The 20940-nt window shown below is 46.8% G+C and overlaps 2 protein-coding genes across 2 annotated transcripts in view; one reads left to right on the plus strand and one right to left on the minus strand.

Moving 5' to 3' along the window:
* Positions 1-16241, plus strand: part of TNFRSF19 (TNF receptor superfamily member 19) — a 156344-nt gene extending 140103 nt beyond the window's left edge. Inside the window, exon 10 of the mRNA XM_060079684.1 lies at positions 16218-16241. Coding sequence (XP_059935667.1) covers positions 16218-16241 — 24 coding nt within the window. The remainder of the gene's footprint in view (positions 1-16217) is intronic.
* MIPEP (mitochondrial intermediate peptidase) overlaps positions 1-20940 on the minus strand; it is a 144120-nt gene that overhangs the window by 3339 nt on the left and 119841 nt on the right. The window contains exons 17-18 of the mRNA XM_060079683.1: positions 20793-20914; positions 18960-19033 (exon numbers count right to left, since the gene is read on the minus strand). Of these exons, the coding sequence (XP_059935666.1) occupies positions 18960-19033; positions 20793-20914 (196 nt within the window). The remainder of the gene's footprint in view (positions 1-18959; positions 19034-20792; positions 20915-20940) is intronic.

Consider the following 20940-nt stretch of genomic DNA (forward strand, 5'->3'; position numbering starts at 1 on the left):
GCTTTTATGTGTGTGGATGGTAAAAATGATTCCAAGAAGGCTGAGGTTTTTAAAACTGACGAACGCGTCCCCTTTGTCTTCAAGTCTTAGCCTTAAAAGGGTGGTGATGAGACGTGCACTTTTGCAGGGGCCCCGGGAACCTGGCTGGAGGTGCCAAGTCCACGAGCGGGTGAGCTTACACACGTTTGTCTGTGGACGTCACCTGAGTCGGGGGCCGGGGGCTGAAACAGTAAAACAAAACCGAGGGCAGCTTCACGCCTGAAAGGGGAAGCGTGGACGGCGATGTAAGAAAGGCAGGTGCGCTGGGCCTGCTGGCCGAGTCCTCGCAGAAGGACGGCGGGCTTCCACCTGCCCGCCCTCTTCGGGGCCACAGCACTTGCGGGGGATGACTTAGTTTCTTTTCCCCCTCGTTTTACCAAAGAGGCAAATACGCTGATAGAAACTGGGACAAGCCCGAACCTTTTGGTCCTGACGGCTCTGCTCAAACCACGGGTTCCGGGACCTCGAAGGACGGGGCAGCTGCCCTAAAAGGCCTGACGGCCCTGAGTTACGGTCTCGAGGGTCGCAGGCTGCGTTGCGAGGCAGGAGGGGCTTCTGCTCAGAGGCCCCGGCACGGGGGCAGCTGGGGGGCAGGCCTCGCCGCCCGGCTCCACGCCCCCTGCGCCCCTCCGGGACCTGCTCCCGGGGCGGAAGGACGAGCAGCCGCGGACCACGGGGCGGCTGAACGCGGCACCCGGCAACCCCGAGGAGCTCGTCCGCGCCCTTCGCCGGCCCCGGAAGCCGTGCGCTCTCAGCTGTGTTTCGGCTTCTCCCTTTGACTCCGTGGCGACCTCTGCACTGTCCCCCCAAACTCCTTTTCTGCTTGTCAGTCTAAGTTGGTTCTGTTTCTTTCAAGGAGATTGCCAGTTGATGAAAAGATGAGTTCACACGTTATGGACAGGGACTGAGCGCTGCCCGGGGACGCTGATGGTTCTGTCTGATTAAGGACCAACTTCCTAGACTCAGGGTTTAGACCAGAAGCAGGTGGTTTTTGTTTCTTCTTTTTTCATTTAAATGACCATGTCTTCTTTCCTGCAGATAAAGTAAACAGGTGACACACAAGCAGGCTTTCCTATCAGATTCCCTCTCTCCAGGCCCACTGGTGGGGAGAGGACAGCGGCCCTGGCCCGAGCTGGGAGAGAGACGGCTCTGCCCGCAGCCCTGGCCGCTGCAGTGGGAGGTGGGCAGGGCCAGGGGGCGGGAACACTGCCCCAGCAGCTCCAGGGTCCTCCTGAAATGGGTTCCTTCCTGTGGGATTGGGGAAGGGAACACCCTTCTGACTGTGGGCCTCAAGGTGCAGTGGAGGTCCATGGGTCGGGTGCGTGTCCCCGGCTGCCCCAGAGAGGGAGGGGGGTGTGGTCCTCACCCCTGTCAGGCCAGGCCCTCAATGCCTGAGGTGGTCAGGATGCGTAACCACCCCCCGGAGTTCTTTTAAAATCAGCGATGAAAGCAGCCATATTCTTATTTTCAGACACAGCGCCAGTACTTGCTTTCAATGAAGGTATGTCTGTCAGGTTTCTATTTAAGGTCTATAGTTGTCATTTATCTAGGGGACAACAACCCAGCTCTGAAAAGCAGCAGAAGAGCTGCCGTGCAAGAGCAGGCGCTGGGCAGGTTAGGGTGTTAGGGTCCCTGCCTCCGCACAGCACCTTGTAATTCACAATTTCAGTCCATTCTCCTCTCCGACTGTCCCGATGTTTTCCTCTGAAGGGTTATTACCAAGGAGGAAACGAGTGGGAAGGTAACTCTTCCTTAGGAGGCACTGACGCAGGGGCTTGAGCCACCCCATCAGCCACCTGGTTAGGGACTTCAGACCAGTCACTTAACCTCTGGGACCCCCTTCTTCTACTAGAAGCAGCCTGAGCAGAGGCAGACTGGTAGAGTGAAATATAATGTGTGAAGATCATAAAATTTGGCATAATGTCATCTACTTTGTTGGACTGTTATGAGGATTAAATAAAGTACATTTAACTCATGGAAAATGCTCCATAACTGGTAACAGCAACCATCAGATCTAAAGTTCAAGAGTTGAAGGATGAGGTTGCTTATTTTTCTGCACAAGTTGAATTTCAAAACTCTGGTCTCTGATTAAGTATTTAGGATATTATCATCAAACACAATCACAAGCTAATTACCCAGCTAATGAATCATTGCTTGCTTTGCTTTTTTCTGGCTTTTGCCATCTGCTTTTTATGAGATAACTGTTTATCTACGGAAAGATGGAAACAGAAGTAACTAGAGTCAATCCATTTTCTACCTGTTAGCAGCTGTGATAAAGGTTTATCGAGAAGAGCTCACTGGGATGATGGAAAAGTCCTGTCAATGGACAGTGGTGGTGATCGCACAGGGCTGTGCATGGCAACAACGGTGAATTTTACGTTATGTGCACTTAACCACAACTTAAGATAAGTGACCACAACTGCTGAGCCTGTGATCCGCCTACATATTCAGCTGCCGCGGCTCCGTCCCCTGTCACCAAACATCGGGTCATCCGCACAGACTGGGCAACGAGTGAGGAGTCTGCATGTCTCCAGCACCACCCTCGGTTCTAAACCCATCGTGATGGTTCACAGCTGCTTTTTCTGCTGAAATAATTATACGTGTCAGACTTGGCTCAGACTGATGGAGAATTCCAGTACAAAGGCTGGCCTGAGCTTCATGAGATCAGAGCTCATTCCAGAGCCGTGTCTCCCGGGCCTCGGGCAGCTGGCTCATCTTTCTCTTCTTTGAAGTTTCCTGGGCTGCGGGGCTGCAGCTGCCCACACCTTTTCCTAAAGGTGGCTCCCGCTATCTGCCATCAGTTCTCGGGAGAATGAGGATGTCAGCCAGAAAGTGAAATTCCTTTCCTCCTGCAAACTCAAGAACTCTCTTGCCCCCTCGGCTGGGCTAATACCCGTCACACTGGAGACCTGGCTCTGCGTCTGGGGTCCCTGCCTGCAGGGCTTCCTGCTGGGGGGGAGCTAACCCAGCCAGGGGAGCCCACGGACGTGCTCTGTTTACTAATCAGTTTATTCTAGTTTCATCCTCAGATTCAACCATTCCATTTACCGGTTACATTTCTGGGTTACAAAACATCTAGCCTTTTGAAGCTCCATGTCTTCCTTAAACAAACACACCCACACGTTAAACATGTACACACCCTCTGAAAAACTCAGCGCGTTTACAAAAGGGAGGCCTCAGCCTCGGGAAGCCAGGTGCCTGCTTCCACTGCTTTCTTCCAGAAAGCGCTCAGCTATTGCAGAGGCCACGCTGAGTAAATATCCAGACAAGCCAAGGCGGAGGGGTTCTATTTACTTGGCTATTATTCAGGGTTGCCATCCACCCTGTTACTGAAACTGTGTGGTAGGTCCTGTAGCGCCACTAAATTCTAGGGCTGCTTCCCTGACGTGCTTTTCTCACATATTCCTGTTACTGTGTGCGAGAAAAGGCGGCTTCCGCCAGTGAGTGCGTTGTGAAGTAGCACAGCTGGCCCTGTGTCCACGCATAATCGCTCAGCAAATCTTATTTTGCCATAAAACCACTACTGTGTGGAAGGCAGCTGACACCTTGCCAGGTCTAGTTAGCATGTGCGGCCTTTCAGATCTGTCTCTGTGATGTCCTGCCCGGAGAACGCAACAGTGTCTTCTTAGAGCATCAGTGTACCAGGCAACTCAGTCAACGAAAATTATGAAAGCGCAGAGGGGAGACACAGTGCAACGTGCACGCAACTACTTCCAAAGCAGATGCTTCCTGGTCTAACCTGAAAGAGAGGTTTAAGAGACTAGCAGTCCACACAAGGCGGCTCGGAGTTTGCATCCTGGTCCTACTGCTCGCCACGGTGGGACCTCGGGCAGGAAGAGGTTACCTAAGCGTGCAGCGTGCTTAGCACAGCACCTGGCAAAGCACCCAGCACGGGGGCACAGTGGCTCTCATTATTGCTACGTTGCCAGCACTGCTCTCTCTCCTGTCCGTTCAACTGGAGAATACCAAAGTAGTAGAAGTTAGTTTTACTGGTAATATCCAACATAAAGCATCTTAGGAAAATCAGTACACAAAGCTACTGCAACCTGTTAATAAAATTCCCCCTGAAGTGAAAAGAAGACATGCAGGCAGAAGACAAAAATGAACGTGGGGCTGAGATTCCAGTTACTCTGAGGGTGTGATTTAAGATTTTGAGAATTTTTTAAAGCTCTGTTTTGTTTAAACTGCTTGAAGGGAAAATGTAAGTGGAGTTTAGCTATTGTCCTGACCCTGCAGCTTAAACTAAACATCTCAGTGCTATAAGAAGAGGGATTAAGAAACTAAACGTGTCTTACTTGACGTCCCCTGACACGTGATGGGGTCAGAGAAGAACCTGATCGTGGTAGTCGAGTGCTGTGAGATGTGCACATTCTGAGATTAAGGAGGGATTATTCTATCTTACACACTTTAATGTAAAGATGAACTGTTAAGCAAAGAAGAAAATTAGGTTTAGGTATAATCATGCCTTAATCTAGTTTCATTATTAGTGATCTTACTAAGAGTCACGAGGGAAAAGTTTCTTTTAGAGATATTAGCTGAGAAGACGCAAACATGAGAAGACACCTTGCAAAGGATCTGTCAGGAGATGATCCAGTTAAACCAGGAGAAACTTCCCATCTCCACGCTCTCTGGCAACATTCCAGGAGGTGCTTAGCAAACGTCAGTTTCAATTCTTCCACTGAAATCTGCTCGAAGTCTCTACCAGTACGAGTTTACCCTGTATCAGTGGACTCGAGTGTAGATTCCTCAGTGGATCCCCAGCATCAGCCCTGCCACGGTGCTTGTGGCCCCTGGTTCCTTAGCCCTGGAAGCTCTGAGCCCCATCCTGTCAGCTGGGAGTCTCGGGTGAGAGCTTTGAGGAGGTGACACCTGCTTTCCTAACAGCACACTTGTACCCGCGCGTCAGGAGCATCATCTGTAATGACCATCTTTAAAGAGCACGTTATGATGTTTCCCCTAAGCAGTCAGAAGACTCCAAAGAATACTGTCTACGTTCCTGTTAGAACGTTGTCTACGCAACATGACCTGGAAACAGAACAGTTGGTGTTTCTTGGAGTGAGTCCCCTACAGGGTATCCACCCGCAAGAGAAAGGCTCTGAGACCTCAGTGCAGTCAGGCTCCAGGGGCGCCGTCCCAGATGCTACACAAAGGGAGAGGCCCGTCCCATGCACGCAGCAGGCAGAGAGCAAGTCTGCTGCTGTTCAGAGAAAATGGCCCACCCAAAGTGAACAGCGGCTGAAAGCCTGTCCAGGGGGACGGGCGCTGGTAAAGGGCTTTGCACCACCGAGGGGGCCCATCGGCTTCTCCCAGCCTTACTTCTGTTCCCGTGAAGGGAGTCGCACGCCCCCCAGAGCAGCGTGGGTGCATTAAGGGGCCACTGTCCCCACTCCTCTCCGGAGAGTGGCTCTCCTTGTGGCGTGCTGTCATCTGTTGTAAACCTGTTATAAAGCAGACTATCTGGAAGCGGGAGGGCAGGAGCAGGGGCTGGACCATGACCGCCAGTGAGCGTGCAGTGGACACACTGGCCCAGGGCCAGAACCACGCGGGGTGTGCAATGCAAAGTGCAGTCGACACGTTACAAGTTAAAATTCTGTTTAAAATCTACTTTCCCAGAGGCTTTTCATCATCTTTGCTAGCGAAAATTATGTTGGTTGAATTTATTTACTGGAACGTATGACAATAAAATAGGGGGGAAATCCAAGGGTAGTAGAGGCTTCTGGGCTCAGTTTAGAGAAGGAAAGGCCTGTCACTTCCTGGTAAAGGCCGACTCCTCCTACCCAGGTGAAGAGATCGATGCGCATGTGCTTCCCACCACCCTACACCCCGAATTATACAGAACGCCCATCGGTTTCTAGCACGCGGGACGTGGTTGTCTGCCTGAGGTGTCAACAAGACACCGTAACCCACAGGAGGTGCTCATTCCTGGGGTCCCAAAGTCCATTTGTTCGGGAAAGTGAAAAACGGCGCTCTTTCCGGGAGGGCATTTCCCACGTGTTCTCCTGGTTTGTCGTGTCTTTGAAATACCGGCCTTGTCTTTCAGCCTCAGCTCTTCGCGTCTCTAACTCTACTATCTGTTCTCTCCAAGCTCGACCTTTGCTATTCATAAACAAAGAATGTGATGAGCTCTAGGAAGGGGGCAGCCCGCCTCCAGAACAGACTGGACACATGTCGGGGAGTGGACGCGGCTGCTAGCGTGAGGGGCGTGTCCAGAGCCCCCGAGGCAGCAGCCAGTCCTGCCCACTTGGGTATGCACCCTCCGCACGGCCCCTTCCCCTGGTGCTCACGGCCGCCTTGTCCGCGGGTGCAAGGTAGCTCGTAGGGCTGAACCCCCGGAGTCCTGAGGTCCCCACGCCGTGTGCCCAGGCTCAGCCTGCACGGCCCAGAGGGGCTCCTCTCCGTCATTCCTACAGGACGCTACACCCTCAAGGAAGTGCAGGATCCGTATCGTTCTTATTTCTGTGTCCCCTGAAATGCCTGGTTAGCAGCAAGTATTTGCTAAATATTCGCTAAGTTAAATGAATTAACTTCATCAACAACTAACATAAAGCTTTTTTCATTCAATCAGATTACTTACTGGTCACTAACACAAGGACACTGCAGTAATACTTTTGAACTAAAGCCACGCCCTGGACAGGGGTTTCAGTCTCAGGCCCGGAGGTGGTGTGTCTGAGAGCACTCGGCCCCGGAGGTCCCCATGGGTTCCGGGCGGAGCGGGACGGGGTGCCAGGGCTGCGGCCAGAGTCTGCTGCAGCAAAGCCCCGAGAGTGGACTCACCTTCTGTAACAGAGTGCAGTGCCCAGTGCCGGAAAAGAGGTGGCAGAATGCATCTCCGACCTCCCCCAGCAGGAAAGTATTCTCCACTTTAACGTCCGTTCCTTAAGTAACTTCAGTAATCTACCAGACTGACCTGGTCCTGCATTAGGTGAATTATAAAACACCAGGGCAGGCCTGTCTTAGTACGCCCTGTGGGACACCAGGTGTGTGTCGTGTAAGAAACCCACGCTGCTTCTAGAGGCAAAGCTCTGCAGGGGGGCAGAGTGCCTCACAGAGCAAGTGGATGGCCTGGACGGCAGCTTCCTGCCCCCCCCCACCACCAGGGACTGAGGCCGGGGAAGCAGGAGTCCTGCTGTGGGCGAGCAGGGCACAAAGGCAAAGCTGGTGTCCAGACTTCTGAGCAGACGTGGGGACTGGACTCAGGGCAGCGGGAGACGCTGAGCTGCTGGGTGACAGACGTCTTTCCTAGACCTGTTTCTCTTTTGCATTATAAAAGTTATATCACAAAAAATATTTGGGTCGACAAAATATTTAGAAAAAATTTCATAATGTGAATAAAAACCTGTCCCTTTTCTAATAATCATCACGATTTTTTTGAAGTAGAGTTGATTTACAATATTATTTTAGTTTCAAGCGTACAGCATAGTGATTCAGGATTTTTATGAATTATACTCAGTTATTACAAGATGACAGCTATAATTCCCTGTGCTGTACAGTGTGTCTTTGTTGCTTATCTGTCTTACACACAGTCGTCTGTGTCTCCTAATCTCCTACCCCATCTTGCCGCTCCCGCCCCCCGACTGGTAACCACTAGTTTGTTGTCTGTATCTGTGAGTCTGTTTCTGTTTTGCTGTATATGTTCGTTTTAGTTTTTAGATTCCACATATAAGTGATATCATACAGTATTTGTCTTGCTTTTATTTCACTAAGTATAATGTTCTCTAGATCCATCCACGTTGCTGCAAAGGGCAGAAATTTCATCGTTTTTATGGATGAATAATAATCCATTGCATGTGTGTGTGTGTGTGTGTGTGTGTGTGTATCACATCTTTTTAATCCATTCATCTGTGGATGAACACTTGGGTCGCTTCCATGTCTTGGCTATTGTAAACAGTGCTGCTATGAATACTGGGGTGCATGTATCTTTTCAAATTAGTGTTTTCGTTTTGTTCTACATAATATACCCAGGAGTGGAACTGCTAGATCATATGGTAGCTCTATTTCTAGTTTTCTGAGGAACCTTCATACAGTTTTCCATAGTGACTGTACCAGTTTACATTGCCACCAACAGTGCATGAGAGTTCCCTTTTCCCCACACGCTCTCCAATATTTATTTATAGACTTTTTGATGACAGCCATTCTGACCAGTGTGGTGATCTTTCATTGTCGTTTTTATTTGCATTTCCTTAATAATTAGCGATGTTGAGCATCTTTTCATGTGCCTGTTGGCCACAGGTCACAGATGACCTGCCCATTTTTTTTATTGGATTGTTTGTTTTTTTGATACTGAGTTGTATGAGCTGTTTATATATTTTTTATATTAACCCCCTGTTGGTCATACCATTTGCAAATATTTTCTCCCATTCTGTAGGTTGTCTTTTTGTTTCATTGACCGTTTCCTTTGCTGTTAAGCTTTGAAGAGACTGTCTTTTCTCCACTGTTTATTCTTGCCCCCTTTGTTGTAGATTAATTGACCATAGGTGCATTGGGTTTATTTCTGGGCTCACTGTTCCACTGATCTGTGTGTGTTTTTGTGCCATTACCACACTGTTTTTATTACTGTAGCTTTATAGTACAGTCTGAAGTCTGGGAGGGTTATGCCTCCAGCTTTGTTCTTTTTTCTCAGAATTGCTTTGACAATTCTGGGTCTTCTGGGGTCCTATACAAATTTTAGGATTATTCTAGTTCTGTGAAAAATGTCATAAGTATTTTGATAGGGATTGCATTAAACCTGTAGATTGCTTTGAGAGGTATGACCACTTTAACAATACTAATTCTTCCTATCCAAAGCACTGGATATCTTTCCATTTCTTTGTATCATCTTCAGTTTCCTTCATCAGTGTTTTTATAGTTTTCAGTGTCTAGATTTTCACCTTCTTGGTTAATTTATTACTAGGTATTTTATGCTTTTTGATGTGATTTTAAATAGGATTGTTTTGTTTTGCTTTCTGATAATTATTAGTGTATAGAAAAAGCAACAGACTTCTGTATATTAATCTTGTGTCCTGCAACTTTACAGAATTTATTTATTCTAATAGTTTTTTGGTGGAGATTTTGGGTTTTCTATATAAAATATCATCATCTGCAAACAGTGACAGTTTGACTTCTTCCCTTCCAATTTGGATGCCTTTTATTTCTTTCTCTTGTCTGACTGCTGTGGCTAAGACCTCTAATACTATATTAAATTGATGGCAAGAGTGGGCATCTTTGCCTTGTTCCTGAATTTAGAGGAAAGGCTTTCATCTTTTCACTCCTGAGTATGATGGTAGCCGAGGTTTGTCCTAAATGTTCTTGATTATGTTGAGATATATTTCCTCTATACCAACTTTGATGAGAGTTTTAATCATGAATAGATGCTGAATTTTGTCAAATACTTTTGCTGTGTCTTTTGAGATGATCATTTGATTTTTATTAATGTGTTGTACCACACTGATTGATTTATTTGCAAGTACTGAACCATCCTTGCGTACCTGGAATAAATCTCACTTGATTATGGTGTATGATTCTTTTTACATATTTTGGATTTGGCTTGCTAATATTTTGTTGAGAATTTTTGCATCTATATTCATCAAAGATATTGGCCTGTAATTTTCTTTTTTTGTATCATCTTTGGTTTTGGTATCAGGGTAATGGTAGTCTCGTAGAATGACCTTGGGAGTCTTCCATTCTCTTCAATTTTGGGGAATAGTTTGAGGAAGATAAGTATTAGCTTTTATTTGTATGTTTGGTAGAATTCCCCTGTGAAGCTGTCCAGTCCTCACTTTTGTTTGCTGGGAGTTTTTTAAAACTACAAATTCAGTTTCACTACTAGTGATCAGTCTGTTCAAATTGTTTCTTCTTGATTCAGTCTTGGCATGCTGTATGTTTCTAGAAATTTGTCCATTTTTTCTAAGTTGTCCAGTTTATTGGCATAGTATTCTTTTATGATTTTTTATCTCTGTGGTATTGGTTATTACTTTTCCTCTTTCATTTATTTTGTTTCTTTGGGTCCTCTCTCTTTTCTTCTTGGTGAGCCTTGCTAGAGGTTTGTCAATTTTATCTTTTCAAAAAAAACCCCAGCTCTTGGTTTTACTGACCTTTCCTATTTTTTTAATCTCTATTTTACTTATTTCCTCTCTGATCTTTATTATTTCCTTCCTTCTCCTGATTTTGGGCTTTGTTGGTTCTTCTTTTTCTAATTCCGTTAGGTGGTAGGTTAGACTGTTAATTTGAGATTTTTCTTGTGTTTCAAGGAAGGCCTGTTTCGCTGTGAACTTCCCTCTGCTTTCACTGATTTTGGAGAGTTGTATTTCCACTTTCACTTGTCTCGAGGTATTTTCTGATTTCCTCTTTGCTTTGTTCACTGACCCATTGGTTTTTATAGTGTCCACGTGTTTGTCCTTTTTTCATTTTTCCTTCTGTAACTGATGTCTAGTTTCAGACTGTTGTGGTTGGGGAAAATTGCTTGATATAATTTCTATCTTCAATTTTCTGAGAATTGTTTTGTGGCTTAGCATGTGATCTATACTAGAGATCATTCCATGTGCACAGGAGAAGAATGTGTATTCTGCTATATGGATGGAGTGTCCTGTAGATATCTATTAAGTCAAACTAGTCTGTTGTGTCATTTAAGACCACTGTTACCTTATTGGTTTTCTGTCTGGATTATCTGTCCATTGATGTAAGTGGGGTGTTAAAGTCCCCTAAGATTATTGTATTATTGTCAGTTTCTCCCTTTATGTCTGTTAGTATTTGCTTTATATATTTAGGTGCTCCTGTACTGGGTGCCTATATGTTAATGAGTGTAATATCTTCTTATATTGAGTTCCTTTATCATTGTATAATGCCCTTTGTCTTTTGTTATAGCCTTTAACACCTGTTTTATCTGATATAAGTGTTGCTATGCCCACTGTCTTGTCATTTCTGTTTGCATGAAATATCTTTTTTCATCCCCTCACTTTCAGTGTGTGTCTTTAGCTCTGAAGTAAGTCTCTTGTAGGCAGCATATAGAAGTGTCTTGTTTTTTTTATCCAATCAATCAGCCACTGTATGTCTTTTGATCACAGCATTTAGTCCATTGACATTTAAAGTAATTACTGATAGGTATGTACTTACTGCCATTTTTTCCCTTGTTTTCCAGTTGCTTTTTTTAGTTCTCTGTTCATTTCCTCTTTTTGTTTTTTCCCTTGTGGTTTGATGATTTTCTTTAGCAGTATGCTTGTTTTCCTTTCTTTTTAGTTTTTGTGTATCTATTGTAGGTTTTTGATTTGTGATTACCATGGGGTTTATATATATACTGATCTATAATTTTACCTACTTGTTTGAAACTGATAGTCCTTTAACTTCATATTCTAGAAGATCCACATTTTTTACTCCTCCCCCCATTTTGTGATTCTGATGTCATACTTTATATTTCATGTTTATCACTTAACTGCTTATTATCGTTATAGTTGCTTTTACATTTTTTTTTTTGTCTTTTAATCTTTGTACTGGCTTATTTAAGTGGTTGATCCTCAGTCCTTATTATAGATTTGCCTTTCCAATTGGAGTTTTCCCTTTCCTGTAGATTCTTACTTCTTTTCCACTTAGAGAAGACTCTTTAATATTTCTTTTGGGGTAGATTTAGCATTGATGAACTCTTAGTTTTTGCTTGTCTGAGAAGTTCTCTCTCCTTAGATTCTAAATGAAAATCTTGCTGGGTAGAGTATCCTAGGTTGTAGGCTTTTCCCTTTCAGCACTTTGAACATATCATTGCCACTCTCTTCTGGCCTGCAAAGTTTCTGCAGAGAAATCAGCTGGTAGCCTTTTGCAAATTCCCTTGTATATGACTATTTTTGTCTTGCTGCTGCCTTCAGGCTTCTCTCTCTAACTTTTGCCATTTTAATTAGAATGTCTTGGTGTGGGTCTGTTTGGGTTTCTCTTGTTTGGGACCCTCTGTGCTTCTGTATCTGGATATCTGTTTCCTTCTTCAGGTTTGGGAAGTTTTCAGCCATAATTTCTTCAAAAACATTTTCAGTACCGTTTTCTCTCTTCTGGGACCCCCTGTAATGTGAATGTTGGTATGCTTAATGTTATCCAGAGATCTCTTAACCTTTTTAATTTTTTTTACATTTGGTTGTCATTTTGTTGTACTGAACAGGTGACTTCCATTACTGTATCTTCCAGATCCCTGAAGTGTTCTTCTGCATCGCTTTGTCTGCTATTCGTTCCTTCTAGTGTGTTTTTTGATTTCAGTTATTGAATTCTTCATTTCTGATTGGGTGTTTTTCATATTTTCTAGTTCCTTGTTAAAACTCTCACTGTGCTCAAGTATTCTTTTCTCTAATTCAGTTAAGAATTTTATTACCAATGCTTTCAATTCTTTATCTGATAAATTATTTCTGTTTTACTACTTTTTTCAGGGGTTTTCTCTTATTACTTCAATTGAGAGCAGTTCCTCTGCCTCTATGAACTTAGGTGCAACAGTTTCCTATCGTGGTCTTGAAGGGACCACGTTCCTATGAGGCACTGGCCCTGTACAGACTGTGCGTGTCTAGTGCCTTTGGTGGGAAGCTGGCTCTGATGTGCACACAAGTCATGTCTTCCTCAGGGTGTACTGGAAGCTCTCACCTTGGTAGGGGGTGGGGCTGGGGGTGGAGGAGCTGGAGCTGGGTGTGAAGCAAGACGTCCCTTCTGCTCAGTGGCCATCACTGCCCTACTGGGGGTGGGATCTGATCCAAGGTGCTGGAGGAGAAGCCCCAACGGTCAGGCCTGGGCTGGCTCTGTTCCCTGTACGTGTGTGCTCTCCCTGCTCCCTACACTGGGACCCTGGCTGCAGAGGCAGGGATGCTGAAGCAAGGGGGCCTGTGCAGGCTGTCGGCACAGGCTGGCTGCAGCCAGAGGTCTGGGCTGTCTCTGACGCACGGCCTGTGCAGTGCCCGCTGTGTTCCCTGGCTCTGTGGAGAAAGCCTCAGGCGAACGTCCCCTTTGTCCCTCACAGCCGCCCCTGCCCGTTGTAGGACCACACGGCAGGGCGGGTGGGGCCCAGGTGCAGCCTCGGTGCACACTGGGCTGTGAGCTGTGGTGGAGCAGCTGCTCTCAGAGTTCTGGGCTTCAGGGGGAGTAGGGAGGCTGGCCCGAGTAGGTGCCAACACTGGCTTCCACCACCCTGTCTGGCCCCGGTGGCCTCTGGGTCCCACATGAGTCTTCTGCGTAGACCCTGTGCTGCCTGGTGACGTGGAGTATGCGGAGCTGGAATGTGCACCAAGGCAGCCGGTGGAAAGCTGGCCAGAACCAGAGGAGCCTTCAACCCGCCCTTTCCTCTGTGGCTTGGGGCTCATCTGCCCTGTGCTGGACGCCAGGACAGAGGTGCCCAGTCTGTGCCTCTCACGGCTCACTGCCCAGAGCAGGTCTCTGCCTGTGCCATCTCTCTTTTCCTCTGAGTCCCCTCCCAGGGACACAGGTCCAGACCTGATCACTTTTCTTCCTTTCCTGCCCCATAGCAGCCTTGCTTGTACAGGAGTCCTTCTGCCAGTTTCCAGTTAGTTTCCAGTGAGACTAGTTCCACACGTAGATGTATTTCTGATGTGTTCCCCGGGGGAGGTGAGCTCCATGCCCTCCTCCATTCCACCATCTTGTTCAACCCCCATAACACGTTGTTAACGGCACAGCAGACATCTGCCCCTGCAGGTAAACTCTAACACTTAAGTATGCATTAACGCAGCAGGTACCCACGGGTGGTGGGCACAGCGCGGGCCTAGCCGTCTCCTCCTCTCAGAGGGCCGAGGCTTGACTCTGGTGCTCCTTGTCTGTGACGCCCTGGGAAGGAAGACCCCAGAGGTGAGGTGCCCTTCTCATCACACCAGGGGTCGTGACAGCATGACTCGTCTTGCTGGTGCTGACCCTGAACACCTGGCCGAGGCCGAGTTTCATGTAAAGTCACTCTCCCTTCCTTCCAGAGCACAGTATGAAAGGGGGAGGTCACCGTGCAGCCCACACTCAGGGGGCAGGGGGCACCTACGGAAACCATCTGAACTCCTGCCCGGGAGGTCTGCCCCGCTGATTCATTCACTCGTTCCTGTCAGGGCGGGCTCATGGATACACACTTTATACTTTGTGTTACATCCCAATGCTGCCTTTTTTGCTCAAATTGTTGACGTTCTGGCTGTTGAGGGTTCGTTTATAGTGGGAGCCTGTCCCCCGTGACACACATGCCCATCCTCGTGTGCATTCCTGAGCACCTTCCTCCTTCCTGGTGCTGCAGGATGCTGCAGGCCAGCCCTGGAATCAGCCCTTCCCCCAAGGAGCCCTGCTTCCTCTAGGGGAGAAGGTGTCAAACCAAGCTCCGGGCCCTGCCTGCTCCTAGGACCAAGGAGAGAAGTTACCATTGTACACTGTTTGTATTAATCTCCTTGGGGGACGAGGGTGACCATTTGGAACACACACCACAAATTTCTGACTTGTTTCTTGAATAAGAGTATGATGTAGTAAGAAGAGATGATATAGGATAGTTATGGCAACAACGAATGTGTTTTGAAAGCCACAAAGCTCTGCAGAAGTGTGAGTTCTTGCGATTTTAATCAGCTTCCGGTGAGGCCTGGGGCTTCTAGACTTTGGTTCCACAAGTCAGTCTGGCAATACAGAAAAACAGACTGAAGGGAGCTTCGCTGAGAATTTATCTACTGTTCCTTTTCATCTTATCTGATGTTTCGTCCTTTTTAAAACTGTCAAGTTATAATGTTATATCTCTACTTTCCTACTGCTTTTGGCCAAAAGTCATAAAGCTAAGAGTTTCTTTTCTAAAAAGGAGAACAGAAATAAAGTTGTTTAATATTTAAAAATAACCACTTGGAACGCTAAAGTCTTGGGCTTTAACCTTTCCTTTCCCCACAAAATTCTTTGTGCCAAGGCTGCAGGCGAGAGCACACAGGATCCATAACCAGAGGCAGAAACGTGAGACTCGGCGGGCACCATGCTTACGCGGCTGTGGTGAGAGTCATCCCATGGGAACGACTGTGACTAAAAGCAATCATGAACCAAGTTGACAGCTTTGCCACAGAAGTCTAAAGAGCTTATATGAAAACATTACGGAAAATTTTACTGCTCGTCAGTGGATGTCAGGCAGGCCTTGCACTTTGGGAATCCCTGAGGCCTCAAGGCTCAGGCCACTGACATCTTCACATTCTAAAGACCAACTCAGTGTCAAGTCAGCCTTCAAAGATCAACCGAGGAAGACGCAGGCATCGGGAAGAAGGTGGCACGTAGGAGAATGAGCCTCGTTATCTATGGAAATGGGGAAATATGACCTGCTTTGGAGGGATGACATGAGCAGAGCAGGAAGCACCTGGCAAGCGGAGATTTTTCAATGTGTTGGTTTTTTCATAGTTATTTAAAGATAAGTAACATCTGAACCTAAAAACTCAACAAGGGCCATTTACTCAAGAATTCTGGATAACGTAAAAGAAAGATAAAGCAGTTTACAATGGAAGATGTAACCTGCAGGGACTTCACCTGTTGTTCTTGGACTGCTGAAATAATATAGCTCCGACCCCTCTTCTACCTGCTGTGGTAGAAACAATTCTCGTTCCAGGTGGGTACCAGGTATTACCTCCTTGTTACAAACTCACTGTACGTTTATCTTTCTAGAGACACATTCGTTTTCTGAAATGGTTCCGCAGTAATGGAACTCTGGGTCATGTTCACCACAGCACACCTAAAAAGTTTCTAGTATATGTTTTAAAAAATGGCAAAATGAATGAAAATGTCGTATCATCCTGGTTTATTTTAAGCAAAAACTAAGTTCTCTTATTACTAAGAAATGTGATACTTAAACCAGAAAACACTGTATGGAATGTACCAGGAGTTCAACTCACCCCAGAATCCTGGGCAATTAGGAGAGTTGAATTCAGTCAGGTGTGTTGCCACCTTGTGTTTTAGTGGAGGATTAAGTAACTGAATATCCTGCTTATAACATCCTTACATGTGCTATGGATGCGTTTAACACTAGGTAAGGACACAATTTAGAAAGAAGTGTTTTGAAGTCAAATCACATTTTGTGTCCCTTACGGAAATCGACTTGGTCAAGGAATTTGGTAAGTACCAGAGCTGGTAACTGCAAATCCAATTCTGTTTTACCGTGCGACGTGACTGCTCCCCCCTGCCGTCCCCCGAGGAAGGAAATACTTACTTTCTTAACCACTATTTTGTTTTCTTCCAATGGTGTTTAGAGTTTTGAGAAGAAAAAACTATAGGCCCTTGAAGAAAAATCTGTGTTGCCACACGTGGATCTTCCCTGAGGCTCCTGGGCACAGAGGGCGGTGCTCCCTTCAGACCTGACGGCGACTCTAAAAACGGCGAGCAAGCTCAAGGTTCACCTGTGAGGTGTTTATCGTTCAGAGATCAAAAGCACTGTTGTGTTTGATTTGAGTAGGTCATACAAAGAGCACCAGCACGACGCACGGGATCCTGACTCTAAGGAATGGCTCAGCGTTCACCTGAAGTGTTGCTGTGTCTTCAGTAAGGAGGTTAACAAAGGTGGCCTTTGGTCACAGAGGGACGTAACTGGAAGGTACGGACTCTTTACCTTCTGCTACTTAACATAATTCTTTACATTTACCTAGTAAGTAGTTAAATAAAGCAGATGAAGCACCTTTAAAAATTACATTTTCATAAAAGAATAATACCAACTAGAATGTTTATGCTTTCATATCACGACGCTGAGTAATTTCAGTCACTCCTCCTAGGGCCACCCTGATGCCATCAGCCATCATGCAGGACGCTCTTGCTTTGGGGGTGCAGGCTGGCCGTTCGCACACAGGAATCACAGAGGGACGTAACTGGAAGGTACGGACTCTTTACCTTCTGCTACTTAACATAATTCTTTACATTTACCTAGTAAGTAGTTAAATAAAGCAGATGAAGCACCTTTAAAAATTACATTTTCATAAAAGAATAATACCAACTAGAATGTTTATGCTTTCATATCACGACGCTGAGTAATTTCAGTCACTCCTCCTAGGGCCACCCTGATGCCATCAGCCATCATGCAGGACGCTCTTGCTTTGGGGGTGCAGGCTGGCCGTTCGCACACAGGAAGAGGGGACGCCACTGCTGATCTTGTCTTACAAACCCAACCCTACGGAGTGACAACTGGCGTAGCACCCTCTGCGTGGGCCCCGTCCATCCGCCGTGTAACAGATCACGTGAACTAAGGAGGTGGGTAACGCTTACAAGCCGAGCTGTTCTATCACTGGTGCCGGCTGTGATCTGAATACATTCTCATTTCTAGTTTGAACCACAGGCTTGTTTTTCTCTCATGAGTGTGAGTTTCAGTGTGGAAAAATATTTTTTCTTCACACAAAAATGTTTCATACGAAGAACAGAATTTCCACAGAGATGATAAAACCATCTCGGAAGCAGAGTAGAAAAATACACCAACCAAAAGACAACACTGTAAAGCATTTAGTATTTTTCTTTTGCTGGAGCCAAACGTAAGCTAATATTTATGTGCAGATGGCGTTTAGACCCTGGTGTCAGGAAGGATAAACTAAGCACCGCTGCTGAGAGACAGCTTTCCCACCAGAACATCCGCATGAGGACCAGCCCTGGAGCCTCTGCTGCCCCCACTCACAGCGGGCTGTCCACGCGGCACCACAAGCTACCAGCCCAAAGGGCGCCATGTCATGAGCCGAGTAATTTCCCGAGTCCACAAGGGGCCCGCGGCCGGCATTCCTACCCAGGGAGCTGCTCAGAGCTCAGTCCCTGTGGTCGCAAGTCCCAGGCTCCAACATCTCTGCTGCACCACAGGGCCGGGACCTGAGCTGTTCCGCCATCGGTAAGAGGGTACTGATCACCCCACCTGAGAGGGCTGCTGGAAGACTCCATCAATCAGTACACGAAACCCATTTAAAACAGTGACTGGACGTAGCAGAATTCAACAAGGGCCGGCAGGATCAGCCAGAAAAGTGGGGGGCATCACAAGCCTCCTCGTCGAGAGGGTGGCCCGAGGTGCAATCACTGATGGGAGACCAGGGTGTCACCCCAAAAGCACAGCAGGGCTACAGGACACTGCAGGCAGCCTGGGCTGGCTGACCGAGCCTGGACGAACAAACCCTCCCAGAAAAGCTGACGGAATCGAGGTCCCCAGCAGGATTTTGTCACCTCCAGTGCCTGGCATGTGAGCAGCTACAGCCCTGCCCGAGGGGACAGCAGGTACAACAGATGTGCGCAAGGGACGTCACCTCAACCCATCACGAGCGGGACTGCTCCGCTACCACTAGGAAGACAGCATCCCCCTAAGACTGGGAGTCATCTCCTAAATGCACTTTCATCAGACAGTCAGAGGGACCGGCCGCATAGAACTGCCGGCGTCCTGAGAGCACCCAGTATCACCCACGTTTCCTTGAAATATTTGTGAGAACATTCTAAGAAACATCATGACGGTCACCTCCATTCACAATTAAATTTTCAGTGGAAATACTTAAAAAACACCTAGGAAAACAAGCATCGTGAGATGTCTAAGAGAAGAATTAGGTTCTAATTTTTTGAGTAAAAAATCCACCCTGATGCCTTGGAATTTCTAACAAATGTATTGCTAGGCTTCATAAGGGAATAAGAAATGAGTTCTTTAGGCCAGAGAAACACACTGTAACCTATTAAAATCTGAAAGCAAATTTTCTGAGAATTTACAATAACTTAAGTTTCCTATTAGAGTATTAGTAACATTTTGAGAGTTAAAGCCTGAAATTTTTTCTCAATCTAAATAAATCACACTCACTAACTTATTTGGGACACCATGAAACAGATGCTCAGAACAAAGTGCACAGCTGAAGCATCATGTCTTTAAAAGAAAAAATAAATAGACAAAATTGGAAACATCTTTCATTACAGATGACACAAAACAAAACCCAAAGTGCTAATGTTAACACATAAACCTTAAAAAACAAAAAGCACATCTCACGTGGGCTTACCTTGCACCATGAGCAGGGGCTCCTTGCCCCCACCGTGCGCCAGCATCTCCCGGCGGTAGCGCTCTCCCGCCGCCCTGGGAAGAAGAGGACTCTCACTGGAGCCTGCATGCACCCACCCACCCACCCACCCCCGCCCAAGTTCCCCAAATGAAGCCACACTGATATCAAATTCAGAAAAGCCTCCCTTCATTATCTTCTGGCTTCTAAAAATCTCATTCCGATTTTTAACCTACTCTACGAAGACAGACCAGCAGTGATACATTTACTATAAGAGCAAGCATGCTCTTTCTAGAAAGGATTTGTGTGGTACAGAACAAGTAGAAAATCATACCCCATTCTCCATCATCTATAGGATTAATCTAAAGTGAGATTTGAAATCATTTATGCTCTTCTCTCAAAAAAGAATTTGAAATGGCACCCAACAGAGAGAAAAATAACACTCTGACCTAAGAGTAAGTCAAAAAAGCTGTCAGGAGAGGGTTAATTACACCAGGAAGCCCTGGCTAAGGATAACAGAGAACATTTCAGCTGCGTGCTGCTCTTCGTCAGCTGGATTCAATAAGGAACAGTGTCCGTAACACTCGAAGGGGGGCAGACAGAAATTCTCTAAATTCATGGCCACTCTCTTTTTTTAAATAGAAAATGCGATTCCTTTAATGCAAATAACTGAAGTTAAATAACGTATGTTTTCATTCCACTATTTCCGGAGGATCTTTACGTGGGCAATTTTGCGAACATGGTCTCTACTCGGAAATGTTGCCAGCACTTCACTCTCAGCAACAGGATGACATCAAACGCTCATCTTGGCTCCACCCTGAAGGGAGCACTGAGGCCCCGCGGCCCAGAGGCAGGGGGCGTGGACAGGGCAGCTGAGAGGCCCCGCCTGGCCTCGGCCCTGCTGCTTCCAACCGGGAGACTTTTCAGGACTGGGATCAAAAGGGATCTTTTGGTAGAGGTCAGAAATTTTCTAGTCCACTGAGTCTTTTTACTAGCTTACTTTTACATGCCCATAAAGGTATAGCAACTGCATGTGTAGGTGAGAATGCATACATAAACAAGATATAAATACTGGGGAATACACGTATTTAAAAGTATATGGTTTTCTAGTAAAGTGTGATTCCCTTAAACAAGATAGTATTTTGCCTATTTTATAGAAATCTTCAGTAAAGAATTATAAGGCCCAGAATTGATTTATGGTACTCAATTTGGGCTTCAGAGCCTTTGAAAATAATAAAATTTAAAAAGCAGACCAAACGTCTACAGTGTGCAGGGGGTGGAGGACACAACGGCATGTGGGCACCGAGCACCGAGCTGTGACACGTCTAAGAATCCTGTTACATCAGACTCAAGTTCAAAGATCCCAGAATTGAATGTGATGATTCACTGCAGAGGAGACCCAAGCCTTTGCCAAATGACATGAAGAGCTGAGGGGGTCGGCGAGGGGGGAGACGGGACTAGCAATCAGCAGACCTGGTTCTCATCTTAGTCCAGTCGTTCACTGTGAAGCCTTGAACAGATCACCCCCTGAGCCTCAGTTTCCTCTTATGGAAACTCCTGCTCCGCCAAGGCTGCTGGGACTAACGTAATAACCTGCGTGGGAAACTCGAGGGCGCTCCCGGCATCGCCACCTGTGCGGCGAGGCCGCCTGACCCTGCGACCTGTGTGGTGCAGACAGACAGCTCTGAACGACCGTGAGACCAGGCCTCAGTCAGCGCTCTGCTTTCACAGGAAGCTCCTTCTAAGGACCCGTGGCGCCAGGTCCGGGCTCCCGCTGGGGAGAGGCCCCGGCATCCTGCGGGGACACAGCAGGCCGTGAGACCCCCGGCTTCTTACCTGTTAAATGGATCCCGGAGAAAGCACTCCCTCCAGACCATGGACGCCACTGCCCTGGACACCAGGTAGGAGTAGTACTTGGCGCCGTAGCCCACGAGGTGGCTGAAGCGCAGCTGCCAGGCCTGCCGGACAGAAAGGAAACGGGAGG

The sequence above is a fragment of the Mesoplodon densirostris genome, chromosome 17 (genome assembly GCF_025265405.1).
Source record: "Mesoplodon densirostris isolate mMesDen1 chromosome 17, mMesDen1 primary haplotype, whole genome shotgun sequence".
Lineage (NCBI taxonomy): Eukaryota > Metazoa > Chordata > Mammalia > Artiodactyla > Ziphiidae > Mesoplodon > Mesoplodon densirostris.